At 42.6% G+C, this 15,261-nt stretch overlaps 1 protein-coding gene across 6 annotated transcripts in view; it reads right to left on the reverse strand.

Moving 5' to 3' along the window:
• Positions 1-479: 479 nt before the first annotated feature.
• The window catches only part of HDHD2 (haloacid dehalogenase like hydrolase domain containing 2), a 37,537-nt gene continuing 22,755 nt past the window's right edge, over positions 480-15,261 (reverse strand). For 4 of the 6 annotated variants that reach the window (XM_041751503.1, XM_041751512.1, XM_041751521.1 and 1 more), the window contains 3 exons: positions 10,424-10,640; positions 7,815-7,878; positions 3,347-3,945 (listed from right to left, as the gene is read on the reverse strand). In XM_041751503.1, coding sequence (XP_041607437.1) covers positions 3,830-3,945; positions 7,815-7,878; positions 10,424-10,640 — 397 coding nt within the window. In that variant the 3' untranslated portion in view covers positions 3,347-3,829. Of the gene's footprint in view, positions 625-2,581; positions 3,307-3,346; positions 3,946-7,814; positions 7,879-10,423; positions 10,641-15,261 lie in introns of those variants that run through there. The other 2 variants (XM_041751534.1, XM_041751528.1) reach the window with 2 other exon arrangements.

Raw genomic sequence — 15,261 nt, forward strand, 5'->3', positions numbered from 1 at the left:
AATAACTGGAGCTACTCTCTGCTGTCCTCCTTTGTACCTTACCCACAGTTGCATTTATAATTTGGTATTCTCAGGTGCATTAGCCAGTGAAACAAACAGGAGTTGAGTTATGTAGGATGTGAAGGTAAGCATAGAAAAGAGGAAGGTATTCAAAATTGATTTTAAAGGATATATAATTTCAATGATAAATGATTTCTGGTGCTCTGGTGTCTCATTCTGGTTGTCCCTTAAACAAAGCAGCATGCTTCAGGGTGACAGGCCTTGATGGCTGGCCTAATAAAGTCAGCAAAGGTCCTAGTTTATGTAAAAGAAAAGTTTTTGTGACTTATGCCAAAGGAACTTGATAACACAAACATGGCTTTTTTTTTTTTTTATAGCATTAGTGTCTTTTTTTTAAATTTTTTAATTTATTTATGATAGTCACACACAGAGAGAGAGAGAGAGAGGCAGAGACACACGCAGAGGGAGAAGCAGGCTCCATGCACCGGGAGCCCGACGCGGGATTCGATCCCGGGTCCCCAGGATCGCGCCCTGGGCCAAAGGCAGGCGCCAAACCGCTGCGCCACCCAGGGATCCCCACAAACATGGCTTTATGCAAGCATCTGCTAATATGAAAAAGGGATTCTGCTGGTTAAGGTGGAGTATTTTAGTGAAATAGATTAGTGTTTTAAAAATTCTTTATTGTAGGTGCCCAAGGATTTCAGTTTCATTCTTCAGGAACCACTACTGATCCCAAACCAAATGAACATAACCCATGCAGGTGTGTTTTTAACTTTCTGGTCCAACGTGGTACAATAATTTCTAAGTGTGAGATTAAGGGTGAGGTGATGACACTATCCTTCCAAGGGACTTTCTGACATCAGTGACTACAGTATTCCAACGGCCCCGATCAGCTCCGACAGATGCAGAATGGTGGGTAGAAGAGCTACTGCACAACTAGCTAATTCTGGAAGGATGAGAGTGAAGTGGTGGGACAACCATGTCTCCACCACTGGGCTGATGCTTTGCCTTCTTCCACACCCAGCACAACCCTGGCTTAGAGCAGATGCTCAGTAATCCGCTCTTGACTAGTGAGTGTTGTCTACTACCTTTTCCAGTTCCAAAATGGCACTTGGTGCCTCTTCTGGGCCTAAGAGAGGATTGTACTAAAAATGATGCAAACACTGTCCTTGAGGTCATACCACAGGAAAGCGCTTTAAATGGGATGGCTGGAAAAACAAAGTCTTTCAGGTACTTCAGTTATTAAATATCCTCCATGAAGCCCAAGGCAGACCAACCGGCTGTGCTGGCAATGTTTATAGTAACCTGGATCTAAAACAAGATTTTCATTTATCTTCCTGAAGCTCACTGTGGACGTGTCAGCTAACAAGCTCTGTGTTTGTTAAATACAGCCAAACTAGAATGGAGGAAAGAAGCCTCTTTCTTGGCTGGGGACCTTATTCTCACATGGCCTTACCTATTCCTGTCATTATTTGAGTCCTGGCACATCAGTGATGTCTGCTTCCTTGCTTTAGCTCTAACCTGTCTCTAGAGCATCAGATCCCTTATCTCCGAGTGTCTAATGTGGCCTCTCCTATGGGAAACAAATCCAAAATGAAAATTTTCTCCTTCCTACTCATCACTATACCTTCTAACATTAAATTCCTATAGCATTTACTAGTTTGTATTGGTTCCGTAACCATCTGAGTGCCTAACTGGGTTGCAGGAGGTATAGGAAGAACGAGACACTGTCCTGTCTGGTAGGGAGAAGGGACGTGTGAGTAGCGAAGTGTAATGTAATAAGTGCTATGAGAGCACGAAGGAGGGGACGCCTCATTCCACCTGCAGTCAGGCAGACATCTCAGAGGAAGGCCACTGGAGTACTAATAGCATCTTGTGTGTTCTCCCTAGCTCCTCCACCAGTAAGGGTCCTCAGGGTAAAATCCTTCTCTTGTACACTTGATTACTTCCTAGCATGGCACTTAGCACGTAGCAACCAGCACTCAATGGTGCTTGAGCCAAGGAATCATTGACCCAGGCACCCAGGCAACAGGCCCAAGCTGAATGCAGGACATCCATCAGGCACAAGCGGCATGCTCTACCTGCACTCTGAGCTTCTCTATGTGCCTCTGCGTGTGCGAGTTTAAATGGAGTACAGTGTCTCTTTCTTTTTAATCCCCAGGAAGACTTTCCCCATTGAACTGACTTTTGAGATGAATTCTATCGAGACTTTTCAGATCACTCAGTGTGGACAGTCCTGCTACGTCCGCCCCAAAACACACAGCACTCAGCATCTGCCTGATTCTACTCTCAATACTTAAGACACTGGTCATGCATTTAACCCTCACCACAAGCCTACATGGTGGGTGCTGGCACTGTCTCCATTTTACAGGGGTGTGAGAGCTTAGGTGACTTGCCCAAGGGCACAGAGCTGTGTAACTGCTGGTCAGGCCCCCAAACTTATGCTCCTGGCCATTCCACTCATGCTTCGGATCTGTGGTGGCAGTCCTATCACATCTGTCCTTTGCACTCTAGGCTGTGTTAGTACTAAGTCAGGGCATCCGCAGAGACAAGAACAGAGTGATCAAAAGACCACCAAAAGGAGAGGGAGCTGCCATTTATTTAGCTTTCCTCTCTGCCGTCCAAGATCAAGCTGATCTCTAAACAAGCATCAAAGCCCGAAGCTCATTAACATCGGTGTGTGCTTCAATAAGGTGAACGCCACAATGATGTACAATTACATGCTAATAATTCAATGCCCAAGAGTCCTGTAAAACAATTGCCAAGGCCCAGGATTATCACAGTATGCAAATGCACTAGGAAAATCATTACCTACTTAGTCCCCTTCATTTTGGTGGGTCTAACACGAGAAGAATAATCCATGCTACCAGACGAGATTTCATTTTACAGCTGTAGTAACCAAGTACATAAAAGCTTGAATCTGTCCCAATAGCTTCTCAAAGATTTTTCCCATAGTGTCAGAGGCAAAAATAATGAAATCTTGCAAATGTACAGTTAATAGGACCCTGGTGGACGCTAACTTCAAAAATGCATGGTCTATAAGACATTAAAGGCTTGATTTTAGTTTCTGCACTGTTCCTGTTAATAACAATGTCTAATTAAAACATCTGTAAAATACTGATAGTTTTAATTTTACATAAAATTTCCAAAACAACTGTTACACAGTATAATAGGTATCTGCAATGAATAGGTTATTAATGGAAATATTATTTTAAATTAAAATCAGGTTCTAAATTTAAATTAGTCATCTCTGGCTAATGAAGAGAAAAAGAAGTCACCCGTGCTGGGAATAATACAGTAGATAATCTGGTTTTCAACATCCATTAAGGCAAATTCACTTGATCACTTGGGCTAAAGGACAATTTATTTTGCTTCTTCTGACTTGTATTCATTCCACTTGGCACTTCTGATGGATTTCACAGTTGAACTTAATATTAAAACTATAGCCTAATGTACTTTTCAACACATTATTTTATAATTTAAAAAACGCCACTCAATTTTATTCACAATCTGAACACTCCCCACTCCCACTGTCCCAGTGAGGAGACAGCAGAGAACACGACGACGCCCTGCAGTAGGCTCTCCCTCCCAGCCCTGACTAACCTGATGAATATTTTAAAAGGAATGGTAGAAAATCACAGCTTCCCCTTTCTCATCTTCTTTTGCAAAATAAAAGGGATAAGCAAGGCGTAGTGGCTGGCTGCAGTTCAATACCTTTCTTTCTAATTAATGCACAATAGAGGAGTGCTGGTCCCTGTCTATGCTGGCGTGGAGATGGGGAGGGGTTCATTGTGAGCAATGAAAAGATACATCTCCAGTTGCTTCTGATTCACACAGAGGAAGACAGTAGATGCTGCAGAATGTGGTCCACAGCATGAGGGAAGCTCTCACAAGTTAAGTAAGGAGGTGGATTAATTTTTTCTTCATCTGCTGCTCGGTATTTCCCTGAAATGAAAGTAAAGCCAGTGAACAAAGGCTCCTGCTAGAATGCCACATTAATCACATCCCATGAGCACCTGGGCCACCACAGAACCACTCTGGCAAGTACTGGAGAATCAGGGGCTCCCCATCTCCCGAAGCATCTCTTATTGAAGCTTTCAGATGCAATGAGGCAATTCAAAGAAATCTCACATCCAGCATTTTCCCAGGACTCTGGTCTTTCACAACAGACACTCATAGGGCCAGGGCAGCTGGCAGCTGGCAGCTAAAGTTTCTTTCAGATATCCAGAGCTGGGGAAATCATCTTCTTCCCCAACAGCCCTAAAGATAGGCATGGTGACTGAATTAATGCTTTTCACAGGAAGCCGGGACACCACAGGGCAGAGGCTTTGTCAGCTCCTGAGGGTGACTGGAAACAGCATGTGCTGCTGCTATGTAAGGATCCTGTGAGTCTGATGAATGAGCACCCAGGGGTGAGGATAGAAAGTGATGCATGCACTCAGGCCTGAGCCAGGCAGGACAGTCTGCCCAGCAGGGCACCACGGGGCAGGTACAATGCTTAAGAAGGGTCCCACTGCCCTTCAGAAAGAGTGCAAATCCCTACCACTGCCCTTTGTCATCTGGCCCAGCACCCCCCCACCCTCTGGGTGTGCTTCCACAAGACTGCAGTCCTGGATGGGACCTGGCTCTCTGAGGACCTTCACACCTGCCATCTCCTTTGCTGGCAATAGGCTTCTCACCCCCACTTCCCTCTGCATGCTTCAGGCCAAAATCCATATTCCCATCCCCGTAAGATCTCCTCCCGGTTATTCTCTCTCTCAGCACCCTGTTCTTTGCCTACACAATATTTATAATGTGTTGCAATTACATATTTATCCTTTAATGTCTGTGAGTTCTCTGAGAGCAGGGACTATGTTATTTTCCCCAATGTATTCATTCCCAGCACCAAACATAATGACTAACATGTGGTGAGCATTCCACAATTTTTTTAAGGCAGGCAGGCAGGCAGGCAAGCAGGCAGACTGCTTCAGCTGAAGTCCTGGGGAACAAGGCCAAGTGCTCTATAGCCTCTTGGCCTGCCTCTGCACTTCCCCTTTTCTTTGCTCTTTCATCCCTTTTTCTGTCATCTCTGCCACTTATCCCCCTGCATTCTCCAGCACTCTCTGCCTAAATCCAGCTCCCCTAACAACAGACCCACTGTTTCCTACAGTTCCCACCATCCTTTACGTACCTCTTTATGAGGCTTTGCCCAGCAAACAAAGCCTGAAAAGCCCATTTCACACCAGATGCACTGCATCTTGTCTTACTGTGAATTCCTACAGGAATGGAGCCAGCATCAAATGTATAAAGGTAATGAGTATCTGCCTCACTCACCTCAACATCCTCAAGACACCTGTCCACAGTATGGGCCACACAGAAAACTCTGCTGCTAGTTTTTTCTCAAGCTTAAATTCCATTTAGTACAAACTCTTGCCACATTTTCTACTTGGTCTCATATATGTCACTAACTACTGGTCTCATATATAAGTCACATACCTACTTCCTGGATTCAGTGGCCTAAGGGAGTGGATTCAGTGGCCTAAGGGAGTGTATGTGAAAGTCAACTTTCTTGACTTATCTTGACGAAGATAAGGGCTTGCAGAATGCTTTTACTGTCTAGGCCTGCAAGTGGGGATTTCTACAAAGTACACATTGACACAGTGCCTTATATAGGTGTGAGAGTTCCAGCACCTCAAATGGTGTCTGGCATAAAGCAGGTGCTCACTAATGTGGGCTCAGTGGATGAAGCAGGCTGCCACCACTCACTGCCTCACTCACTGTGGCAGTCTGTGCTTTCCTAGATGAATAGATGCTGAGCAGAAGGGGAGACAGGAAGCCATTTTGATATTAGATAAAGGATGACTCCATCTTTTCTAGGTGACTGTTTTACATGCTAAACAAAACAAATTCTGGGTAGCACTAGTCGCAAATCTTTATTAATAAATCACTGGGCAAGTGTATACCGAGCTTCTACCATGTGCTACTCACGATGAAACAAAATTGCTTAAGAGCATCCACAAGAAGCACTTATGGACTAGATTAAAATCCTTACAATAATTTTCAACATTGGGAAGCCTAGTACTTGCTCAAATTTATCAACGGAGCCAGCCATTTTGTGTGCCTTTAGAACAGTGGGCTTACTTGGGATTTTTCTGACCAGACACCAACAGGACAAATAGGCCTATTTCTCTGCGCTGGACTCAGCTGCTTTATTGGTGATACATTTTCAGTTTGGCTGTGTGACGTTGCTGGCTTCTCTAAGACTAACTGGATGGCTCTGTTGACAGGCTGATCACAATCACCTGCCAGTAGGAAAAGGGAGCAGCCACAGAGGCCAGCCAAGGGGAGGGGGAGCAGAGCCTACAAGACACTGGCCTAGGATGGTTTTAATGCTTAGTATAAATCCTTAATTATGTGAGCTAAAGAGAAAAAATGTTCGCAGGACTAATACGCAAGAGGAAAAATAGTTGTCTGAAGATTTCCTTGGTGACCAGAAAATACTGAATGGCAGCAATTTGAAAATTAAGATAGAGTGAGGGATGATGAGTGTGACTTTTATGGAGTTTTTCTTGATACTTCCTCTTTTTTGCTAACATCAAAGGGTAGTAATGTTTTCGGGATGGTGCTAATCATTTTGACTGAGAAATGTCAACAAACACACCGTTCATTCTGGAATGACTGGAACCACTGTCTGCAAGGCTCCAACAATTCCCTCTGATCCTGGCACAGTCTGAACTCTGTTCATACAGGGCCTTGCCAAATACTTCTTATTCAATGGTAGCTGGAGCTACGCTTTGTTTCTATTTTTAAATTTAAAATAGCTTTTATGCAACCACATTTTCTTGAATAAATGTCAGGAGTAAATGAATGTACTTTTTCTAAAAAATTTCCATATTGTGGCTCTTCTGAAACTTTAAATCTTCGTTTTTAGGAAAAACCTCTTAAATGGTTTCACTTGCATTATATGAAACCAGACACATGCCCCTGCACAGCTAGTCATTGCACACTGAGGCCAGGACCCAGAACACTAATGGGTCCTCTGGAGTCATAATACTGTATTAGCTCAGTCCTCCCCAGTACATTCCTGCTCTTACCTTAAATTTACTTTGAGGGGCTACAAAGAGTATACCTAATTTTGGAACAGGAAATAATTCCTAAAACAGTAAGTGAAAGATAATAGTTTTCTGTGTGATTTTTTTAAAAAAATGCAAATGTTCAACAGAAAGTATCAGATCCCTTAGCCTACTAGTTCCTAGTATCTTATAGCTGGCACCAAAAAAAAAAAAAAAAAAAGGAAAGAGAGATACTTTTATAGAGTATCACAAAGTCAGTGGTCTTTGGTCCATTCAATGTGGTGATTTGTGTATCAAGAAAATCATAAATACTAATTGTCGACCAGCATGAATATCTCTGGGTAAGTTTTATTTTTATTTTTTTAAAAAGATTTTATTTATTCATGAGACACAGAGAAAGGCAGAGACACAGGCAGAGGGAGAAGCAGGCCCTCTGTGTGCCCCCCAATGTGGGACTCTATCCCACGACCCTGGGATCACGCCCTGAGCCGAAGGCAGACTGCTCAACCACTGAGCCACCCAGGTGCCCCTCTGGTTAAGTTTTAAAATGACCTCTAAACTCATCTTCCTAGTTTTATGCAGCACCGGCCTTCCCACAATGTCTTTTTTTGCTAAGATCCTGAGCCCATTTTATTTTTGCTTTGTGACAGAAAGAGAATGAATGTGCCCAGTGGGCTTTGTCATTTCTGCAAAGACTGTTCTTTAAGCAACCGTGTGTTTTACCATCTTGCTTTAGAGAAGGCTTATACAGAAGATACATACCAGTTTTTACTAAGATGCCCAGCATGCCGACATTCTGAGCTCCACCAACATCATCCCTGCAGTCCTAGGAAAGCATAAAGAAAGCATTTAGTTCACTGTCTTCAGTTAGCTTGTCACCAAAACACTATCAATTGATAGTTGACTGATTAGGCTGGGATGGCAAACTGTGATGGCATTATCTTTTATTAAAATACAAGAGGGGAAAAGGAGGTAAGTCCACATGGAACCATCTGAGGAAGCATGCCATCTGGAAAAGGAGGTGTTGGAGAAGTGGAAAGTGTACAACAGAGTAGTCTAATGTAGTCTAATTCTAGTGATCAAACGCAAAGAGTGCATCTATGGTTCATGTTTTCCTCACGTACATCTGTGTCCTCTTAAAATAGATCATGGGAAAAAGCATTCTGTTCATTTGGCAGCTTTGAAGGGGAATGATCCAACTGCAGACTGTGAATGGACTGCATTCAGAAGACAGCTCTGCTGCAGCCCATGTAAACACACTATACTTACTTTCCAGCCAGTCCAGCCAGTCGTCCCTCAAACATAAGATCAAGCAAAATCAGAATACTGAGATTCTCTTCACTCTTGGATATAACAGATCGGTTAGAAAGGCACCTCCTCTTTCCACTTCTTACCCAAGATAAGATGAATATGCTTGTTTGACTGTGATGATAAACACGAGTTAATAAAAATCCAAGGACTGGAAGAAATACCAAGAAAATCAGCCCTTGGGGGTGCCTGGGTGGCTCAGCTGGTTTGAACATCTGATTCTTGATTTTGGCTCAAGATCTCAAGGTTGTAAGATCAAGCCCTGTGTCAGATGCCAGGCTCTGTGCTGGGCATGGAGTCTGCTTAGGGATTCTCTCTCCCCCTTTACCCCTTTCCCTCTCCCAAAGAAAGAAAGAAAGAAAGAAAGAAAGAAAGAAAAAGAAAGAGAAAGAGAAAGAGAAAGAGAAAGAGAAAGAGAAAGAAAATCAATCCTGCCATCTTATGTCTTTTTTTGTTTTGTTTTGTTTTTTTTTTTTTGTTTTTTTTTTCATCTTATGTCTTTATAGCACTTTATAGACAGGACTCATTCAGATCGTGCCTGAAGAACTCTTTTCCTCAGTAGTAAAAATCATTAATATCATTCAACAATAGACCCTGGAAATAAGTTTTAGAGTATCAAAGTTAGATCTTCATTTAAGGTCTAACTTACTACCTTGCGTTGCATCTAAACTTGTCCTAGTGAAATGGCAGAGATGGGGGAGAAGGAAGGAAGGAAGAAGGAAGGTGGGAAAAAGTGGGCAAGGAAAGGGAGGGAAAACCCACCATCTCTGGGATAACAAAAACCTTCCATGCAGCTGAACACTTCCACCATGTGCCTCTCTCCACCCTGTCCCAACACTGGTAACTCCTGAGATAAAGAATTCTGACGCCTCCACTTCTTCAAACACACATTTGCCCAGGAAAGTTAGCTAAAGGTTTGCCAAGAGGAAAAGGTGACTGAAAAGATGGTTTCTCAAAGCAACATCAAGGTCAGTGACTATCCTATTTGGGTTCATGAGTAAGGGAGTGGAAATGAGCACCGGGATGTGTCTGCACTATACAAGTGAAGCAAGCAAGGGATCCAGAATTTTTTTGAGGAAGTCCAGAGCCTTGAATTCCACTTCCAGCTGTGCCACTAATTAGCTGTGGGAATTTAGGCAAGGAGCTTTACCTCTCTGGGCCTCCGCATCCTAGTCTATCAAATGACAAGGTTTGGAACAGACAACCTCCATGGTCCCTTCTAGCCTAATGGATTTACTTAAAATTGAAATATAATCCTTGCCACAGGCAGTGTGCTTTCTAGCTCTTTTCCCCTCATGGCACATGTAGAAAATAATGTTTTCCCAGGATGCTGGGGAAAACTGGTAAGGTGCTCATGGCCAGAGGTCACTGGCTAGAGCCTCCCGTCATCCAGGTCCAGCCCTACCACTCAGAGGGCTGAGGCAATCAATATCTGGAGCTATTTGTGGCACACTGACTGGGAAGTTCTTCTATAAAGCATATACTAGGAAAAACATCAATAATAATAGAATTCTGTAGGTATACATTGCTCCCTGCATATGTAACACTCAAAAAAACTTAAATTTGTGTAAAGTTTTCTTCCAATAGATATATAAAGCACTTAATTGACTTGCATTTAATGGCCTTTTGATTGTACATATATCTCATCACACTATGAACAATGTCAGAAATAATCAAAATTTCAATTTTTTTTAAGATTAAAAAAATTATTTATTCATGAGAGACACACAGAGAGAGAGAGAGGCAGAGACACAGGCAGAGGGAGAAGCAGGCTCCCTGAGGGGAGTCAGATGCAGAACCTGATCCCAGGATCCCGGGATCCCGGGATCATGCCGAGTGGAAGGCAGACACTCAACCACTGAGCCACCCAGGCGTCCCTCAAAATTTCAATTCTTTAGAAGAATATCACTAACCATCTTCTGGTAAGCTGTTTATAGGTACCCAATTACTACCATCTGATAGCTGCCATAAGAGTCTGCTAGTGTTTCAAAGCAGTACTTCCAAGTTGGCTCTTCCCAGCGTGACAGGTAAGCTCTGGGCATTTCCTGGGCTTTACTACTTACATCTCCTATCATGATGGCCTCCTCAGGTTCACAGCCAGTGCCCCGCAATGCTTCCAAAAAGAATGTTTTCTCTGGTTTCCCCACTACTGTGGCTTTGCTGTCTGTGGCATACTCCAAAGCTGTCACAAATGGTCCAGGCCCCAGGGCTAGGCCATCTTTCCTCTTGTAATATCTGGCTTTGTGGATTGCTATCAGAGGTGCCCCATCCAGGAGTAAGCTAGGGAGATAGAGAAAATGGAAATTGGCTAAAAGCAAGGCTTTTGTGGCTGGAAAAGAATGTCAGACTCACAAAGTGGTTTTATTCACACTCACGGAAACAAATAGTTTCTTATTAACTTTTAATGACTTGCTGTCTTCTAATGAATTCGCAAAGAACTGCTGGGAATTACACTCAGATACGCGAAGAAAAGGTGATAGATTATTAAATTTGGGATTGCTTCAACCTTTTACCTTTAGTGGTTTTCAGATACTTTACCCAAATCACTGGGGAAAGAGAACGAAGAGAAGTAAAGCTAAATAAGACACTCAAGGGATGAAGCTTAACTTAATGAGACAAGTTGTTTCAACCTTCCCTAATGGTAAGCAGGAGGGCTCTGGAGCCTTTTACAATACGACGTAACTGTAGCTGACACATTCAGCTACTAACTCCGGAAATACCTGGATCCCTCTTTCCTCTACTCCAAAATATAAGTCTTATATTCAGAAATTTAGAAAAAGCATTTTACAAATACATTCTGCTTGTACCTTTACCTCTTCATTCTACCTCTGACTGCTTCAGCCCATCTTCCCTGAAGAATGCACCAACGAGGTTTAAGGGAGACCCATGCTGTCAAGTCCTTTCCTTTGTTCTGATGTAGGACAAATGCTCTCAGACCAACCAAAAGGACATAAAGGATGTTCCCATTAGTTTGAGAACTAAACTCCACATATAGCTAAGGATCCTCATGAGTGACTCAGGCAAAACCTAACAGCACAAATCCAGAAAACCACACCAACTTCTTCATACTCTCTTCCCAACCCCCATCCCCAAACACCTGCCTTCCATCCCAACAGTGCAGCCTGCAGATGTCACAGAGCAGGAACAATCATGCACATATTCTCATCTAATGGAATGTGGGACAGGATAGATTTCTTAAACTGCTTTTAACCAATGTTGTAATAAATGATCTCACTAGCTTAATTTACTTTAAGTCATCTCCTTAGTTAAAATATTTAGTATGTCCATTGAGGAGGAATTCATCACATCTTACCCTTCACAATTATGAGTAATTAAGCGCTCAACTATGAAACTGCTAAATTATCCTTGTCAGTGGGCACAGAAATGCCTTCCTGTGGGAGATGCAGAATTCAGACATTTATGATTAAATATTTTATTAAGTAAAAACCAATACTGGACTATTACAGGGCCTTATTGTTAGTTACTATGAATTGCTCACAGCACAGGATGGATCCTTCAAATGTATTCACTAGAATTAATACAAATTTACTTCTTCAAACAAATCTTGAAATCCAACTGTTAGAAAACCTGATAAAGCCACTATGTTGGCCTTAAAGAACCATTGCTGATAGCAATGAGATAATAACCGGTGATTTATCTACCCCCCCACCTTGTCACCCCACCCCCAATCCCATTTATTTGCTACTCTACCACGGAACTGGAATTCTTTATGCAACAGACCTCAAAATTGCTTTCCACTTATATAGCTAAACTGAAAACTCATTTGATTTAGCTTTGTTAATATTTTATTATATATTAACTGGGGATAAGACTTAGCTTGATTGATGTGTGTACTTAATTCCTAGGCAGTACTTTAGTGCCTTCCCTGGAAGGGCTGAACTGTGGGTTCCTCCACATTTCTCTAAATGGGAACCGGTTCTACACTAGGCTGGAGAGGACAGGCATTTCTCAGGGAAGTGGTTCCTGCTGTTACCCACCTTCTCTGCACAATGTGGGCTTTACTGAATCTTTGAAGAGCCAAGGCATATCCAGGATGGACCAAAAGGTGAATGTTTGCTAGGACACAGATTAAAAAAGATCTTTTATAGTTAAACATTGGACTGCAATACTTGGAGTGTTTTTACACTCCTAGTCAGGGCAACAAAGGATCAATTGCTTTTGTTAGAACAAGGAATGCAACATCAGGAAATCTGAGAATTTTCTGTCTATATCTAACTATAAAACTATTGAGGTTCAAGAAATAAGGGGGGAAAAGGCACAAGAAAGGCCTGATTCAAATATCTGTGGCTGTAAACTCCATGTAGGCAAAGTAAACCCATAACAAGTCCTAGTCCGGGAGCAGGGTGACGATACAGACATTCTAGGCGGAGCAGTGAGAGAAAAACTGAGGGGACAGCTTATGTTCACAGCTACAAAACACTGCTGAAAAGGGACCTCAAGGAACATCAAGTCCACACACCCATTGTTGGATGAAGAGATCATCCGGAGATGGTGGCCAAAATCATCGCACCACTGAGGAGCGTAGAACCCAGAGAGCTTCTGAAAACCAACCTAGTACTCTTCCAAATGTACTATACGGTCTTTCTAAATAACGTTTCTAGGAAAACAATAAACTTTTCATCATTTCCACTGAAAATGGAGCATTTGGAAATGAAATCACACGGCAGCTTTAGTAACTGTCAGACACTCCCATATGTACAAACTAGTTAGTCCTTTTCTTCCTGCCCCCCCTGAAAACGGTCATTCCTCCAATCTTTCCCATCTCAATATATTCAACCCAGGTCCTTAGCCAGACTCCTAGTAGCCATCCTTGCCTTTTCCCTTTTGCCCATCCTCCCACACCCTATGTATGGGAGTATGGATACTCCCATATCCAGTAATTTCCAATTCCAAAACAAGAATAAAATATCTCAAAACTGTCTTCCTTCTCTCCTGAACTTCTGCAATGGTCTCTTAACCAGCCTTCCTGCTTTCTACTCTTGCTCCATTGTTCCAATCGACTGTACAGGCAATAGTGGCAGTTTTTTTTTTTTTTAAAGATTTTATTTATTTATGAGAGACACAGAGAGAGAGAGAGAGAGAGGCAGAGACACAGGAAGAGGGAGAAGCAGGCTCCATGCACCGGGAGCCCGACGTGGGATTCGATCCCGGGTCTCCAGGATCGCGCCCTGGGCCAAAGGCAGGCGCTAAACCGCTGCGCCACCCAGGGATCCCAATAGTGGCAGTTTTAAACATACAGAGGAGATCACTTCCCTCCCCTGCTCAGAAGACCTCAGCAACTTCTCACTGCAAATAGTCAGCAACTTCTCACTGCAAATAGTATAAAATGCAAAGTCCTCACTGCAGCTTAAGGCTTTGCCCTATGTCTCCAGTCTTAAGTCACCTTCCCTCTCGATGGTGGTATGCCAGACACAATAGTCTCTTCTCACTTCATAACCATGTCACTCTCTTTCGCATTAGCCCACATCCACACTGTTCCCTCCACCTGACACAGTCCCCCAGACTTTTACCACAGCTATCTTCTGCTCCTTTTTTGGGTCTCAGCTTCAATGTCAGCATAATAAAGAAGCATTTCCAACCTCCATATCGAGGTGGGCTTCCTCCTTGCCTCTAATCTCTTCTCTCCTCACCCTTTTTTTCTTTGTATCACTTTCCATAGTTCATCATCCTTACTCAACTGTTACTGGTCTGTCTTCCTCACTAGAATATAATTTCCACTATGCCCATCAGTTTTACTCATCCCTGTATCTCCTACTTCTAAAACACAAACAAAAAACTCTGGCACCTCTCCCTAAATGTTTACTGAATAAATTAATGGATGAAGGTCCGCCTGTCTCGATGTCCTGATGTATATAATATGAGGAGTGATGCTTACCTTCTTGAGGAATAGAGAATATATAAGCAAACCTTTTCATAGTATCTATCAGATGATGACAATTACTTTTCTTCATAAATATAGGAAGTGTGGGATCTCTGCTACTTAAAATAGGTAACAGCAAATCACTTCATATTTGTGGGCCTCAGTTTCTTATAAAATGAAGAGGGTGATACAGATCAGGGCTTTTCATTCTCAGCATGACTGACATTTTGGACTAGCAAATGCACTCACTGGTGTCTGTCCTAGTAGCATCCCTGGCCTCTACCCACTAGATGCCAGTAGCAATCCTCATCCCCAGCTGTGACAACCAAAAACGTCTCTAGACATTGTCAAATGTTCCCTGGGAAGCAAAAGTGTCCCTGGTTGAGAACCATTGAAATAAATGATTGTCAAAACCTTGATACTCAATAATACACTTAAAACTAATACCAATCGGGGCAGCCGAGGTGGATCAGTGGTTTAGCACCCCAGACCTGATCTTGGAGACCTGGGATTGAGTCCCACGCTGGGCTCCCTGCATTGAGCCTGCTTCTCCCTCTGCCTGTGTCTCTGCCTCTATCTCTCTGTGTGTCTCTCATGAATAAATAAAATCTTAAAAAAAAAAAATAAAACTAATACCAATCAACCTGAGAAAGGCAAACTACCAAAAGCTCAAATTAAAACAATAAATCATGAAATATATCAAAGAAAAATCTCATTAACAATTAATTGAAACCTTCAAAATATTTCCAGTGTCAGACTGACAGAGTAACTGTCTCATCAATACCAGGCTATTTATTATCAGCACTTCTACTTAGTACTGCAGTTGTGTCTTAGTACAGACAGTAAAATAAAGCAAGAAAAAGAAATGAAAACATAAAGATTGGCAGGGAAAAAGTAAAACTGTCATTATTTATAGGGGACACAACTGTCTGTGTAGAAAATCCAGTCCAAAAGACTCTACAAGGGACGCCTGGGTGGCACAATGGTTGAGCATCGGGTTTTGGCTCAGGGCGTGGTCCC

This window comes from Vulpes lagopus, chromosome 1 (assembly GCF_018345385.1).
Source record: "Vulpes lagopus strain Blue_001 chromosome 1, ASM1834538v1, whole genome shotgun sequence".
Taxonomy (NCBI): Eukaryota; Metazoa; Chordata; class Mammalia; order Carnivora; family Canidae; genus Vulpes; species Vulpes lagopus.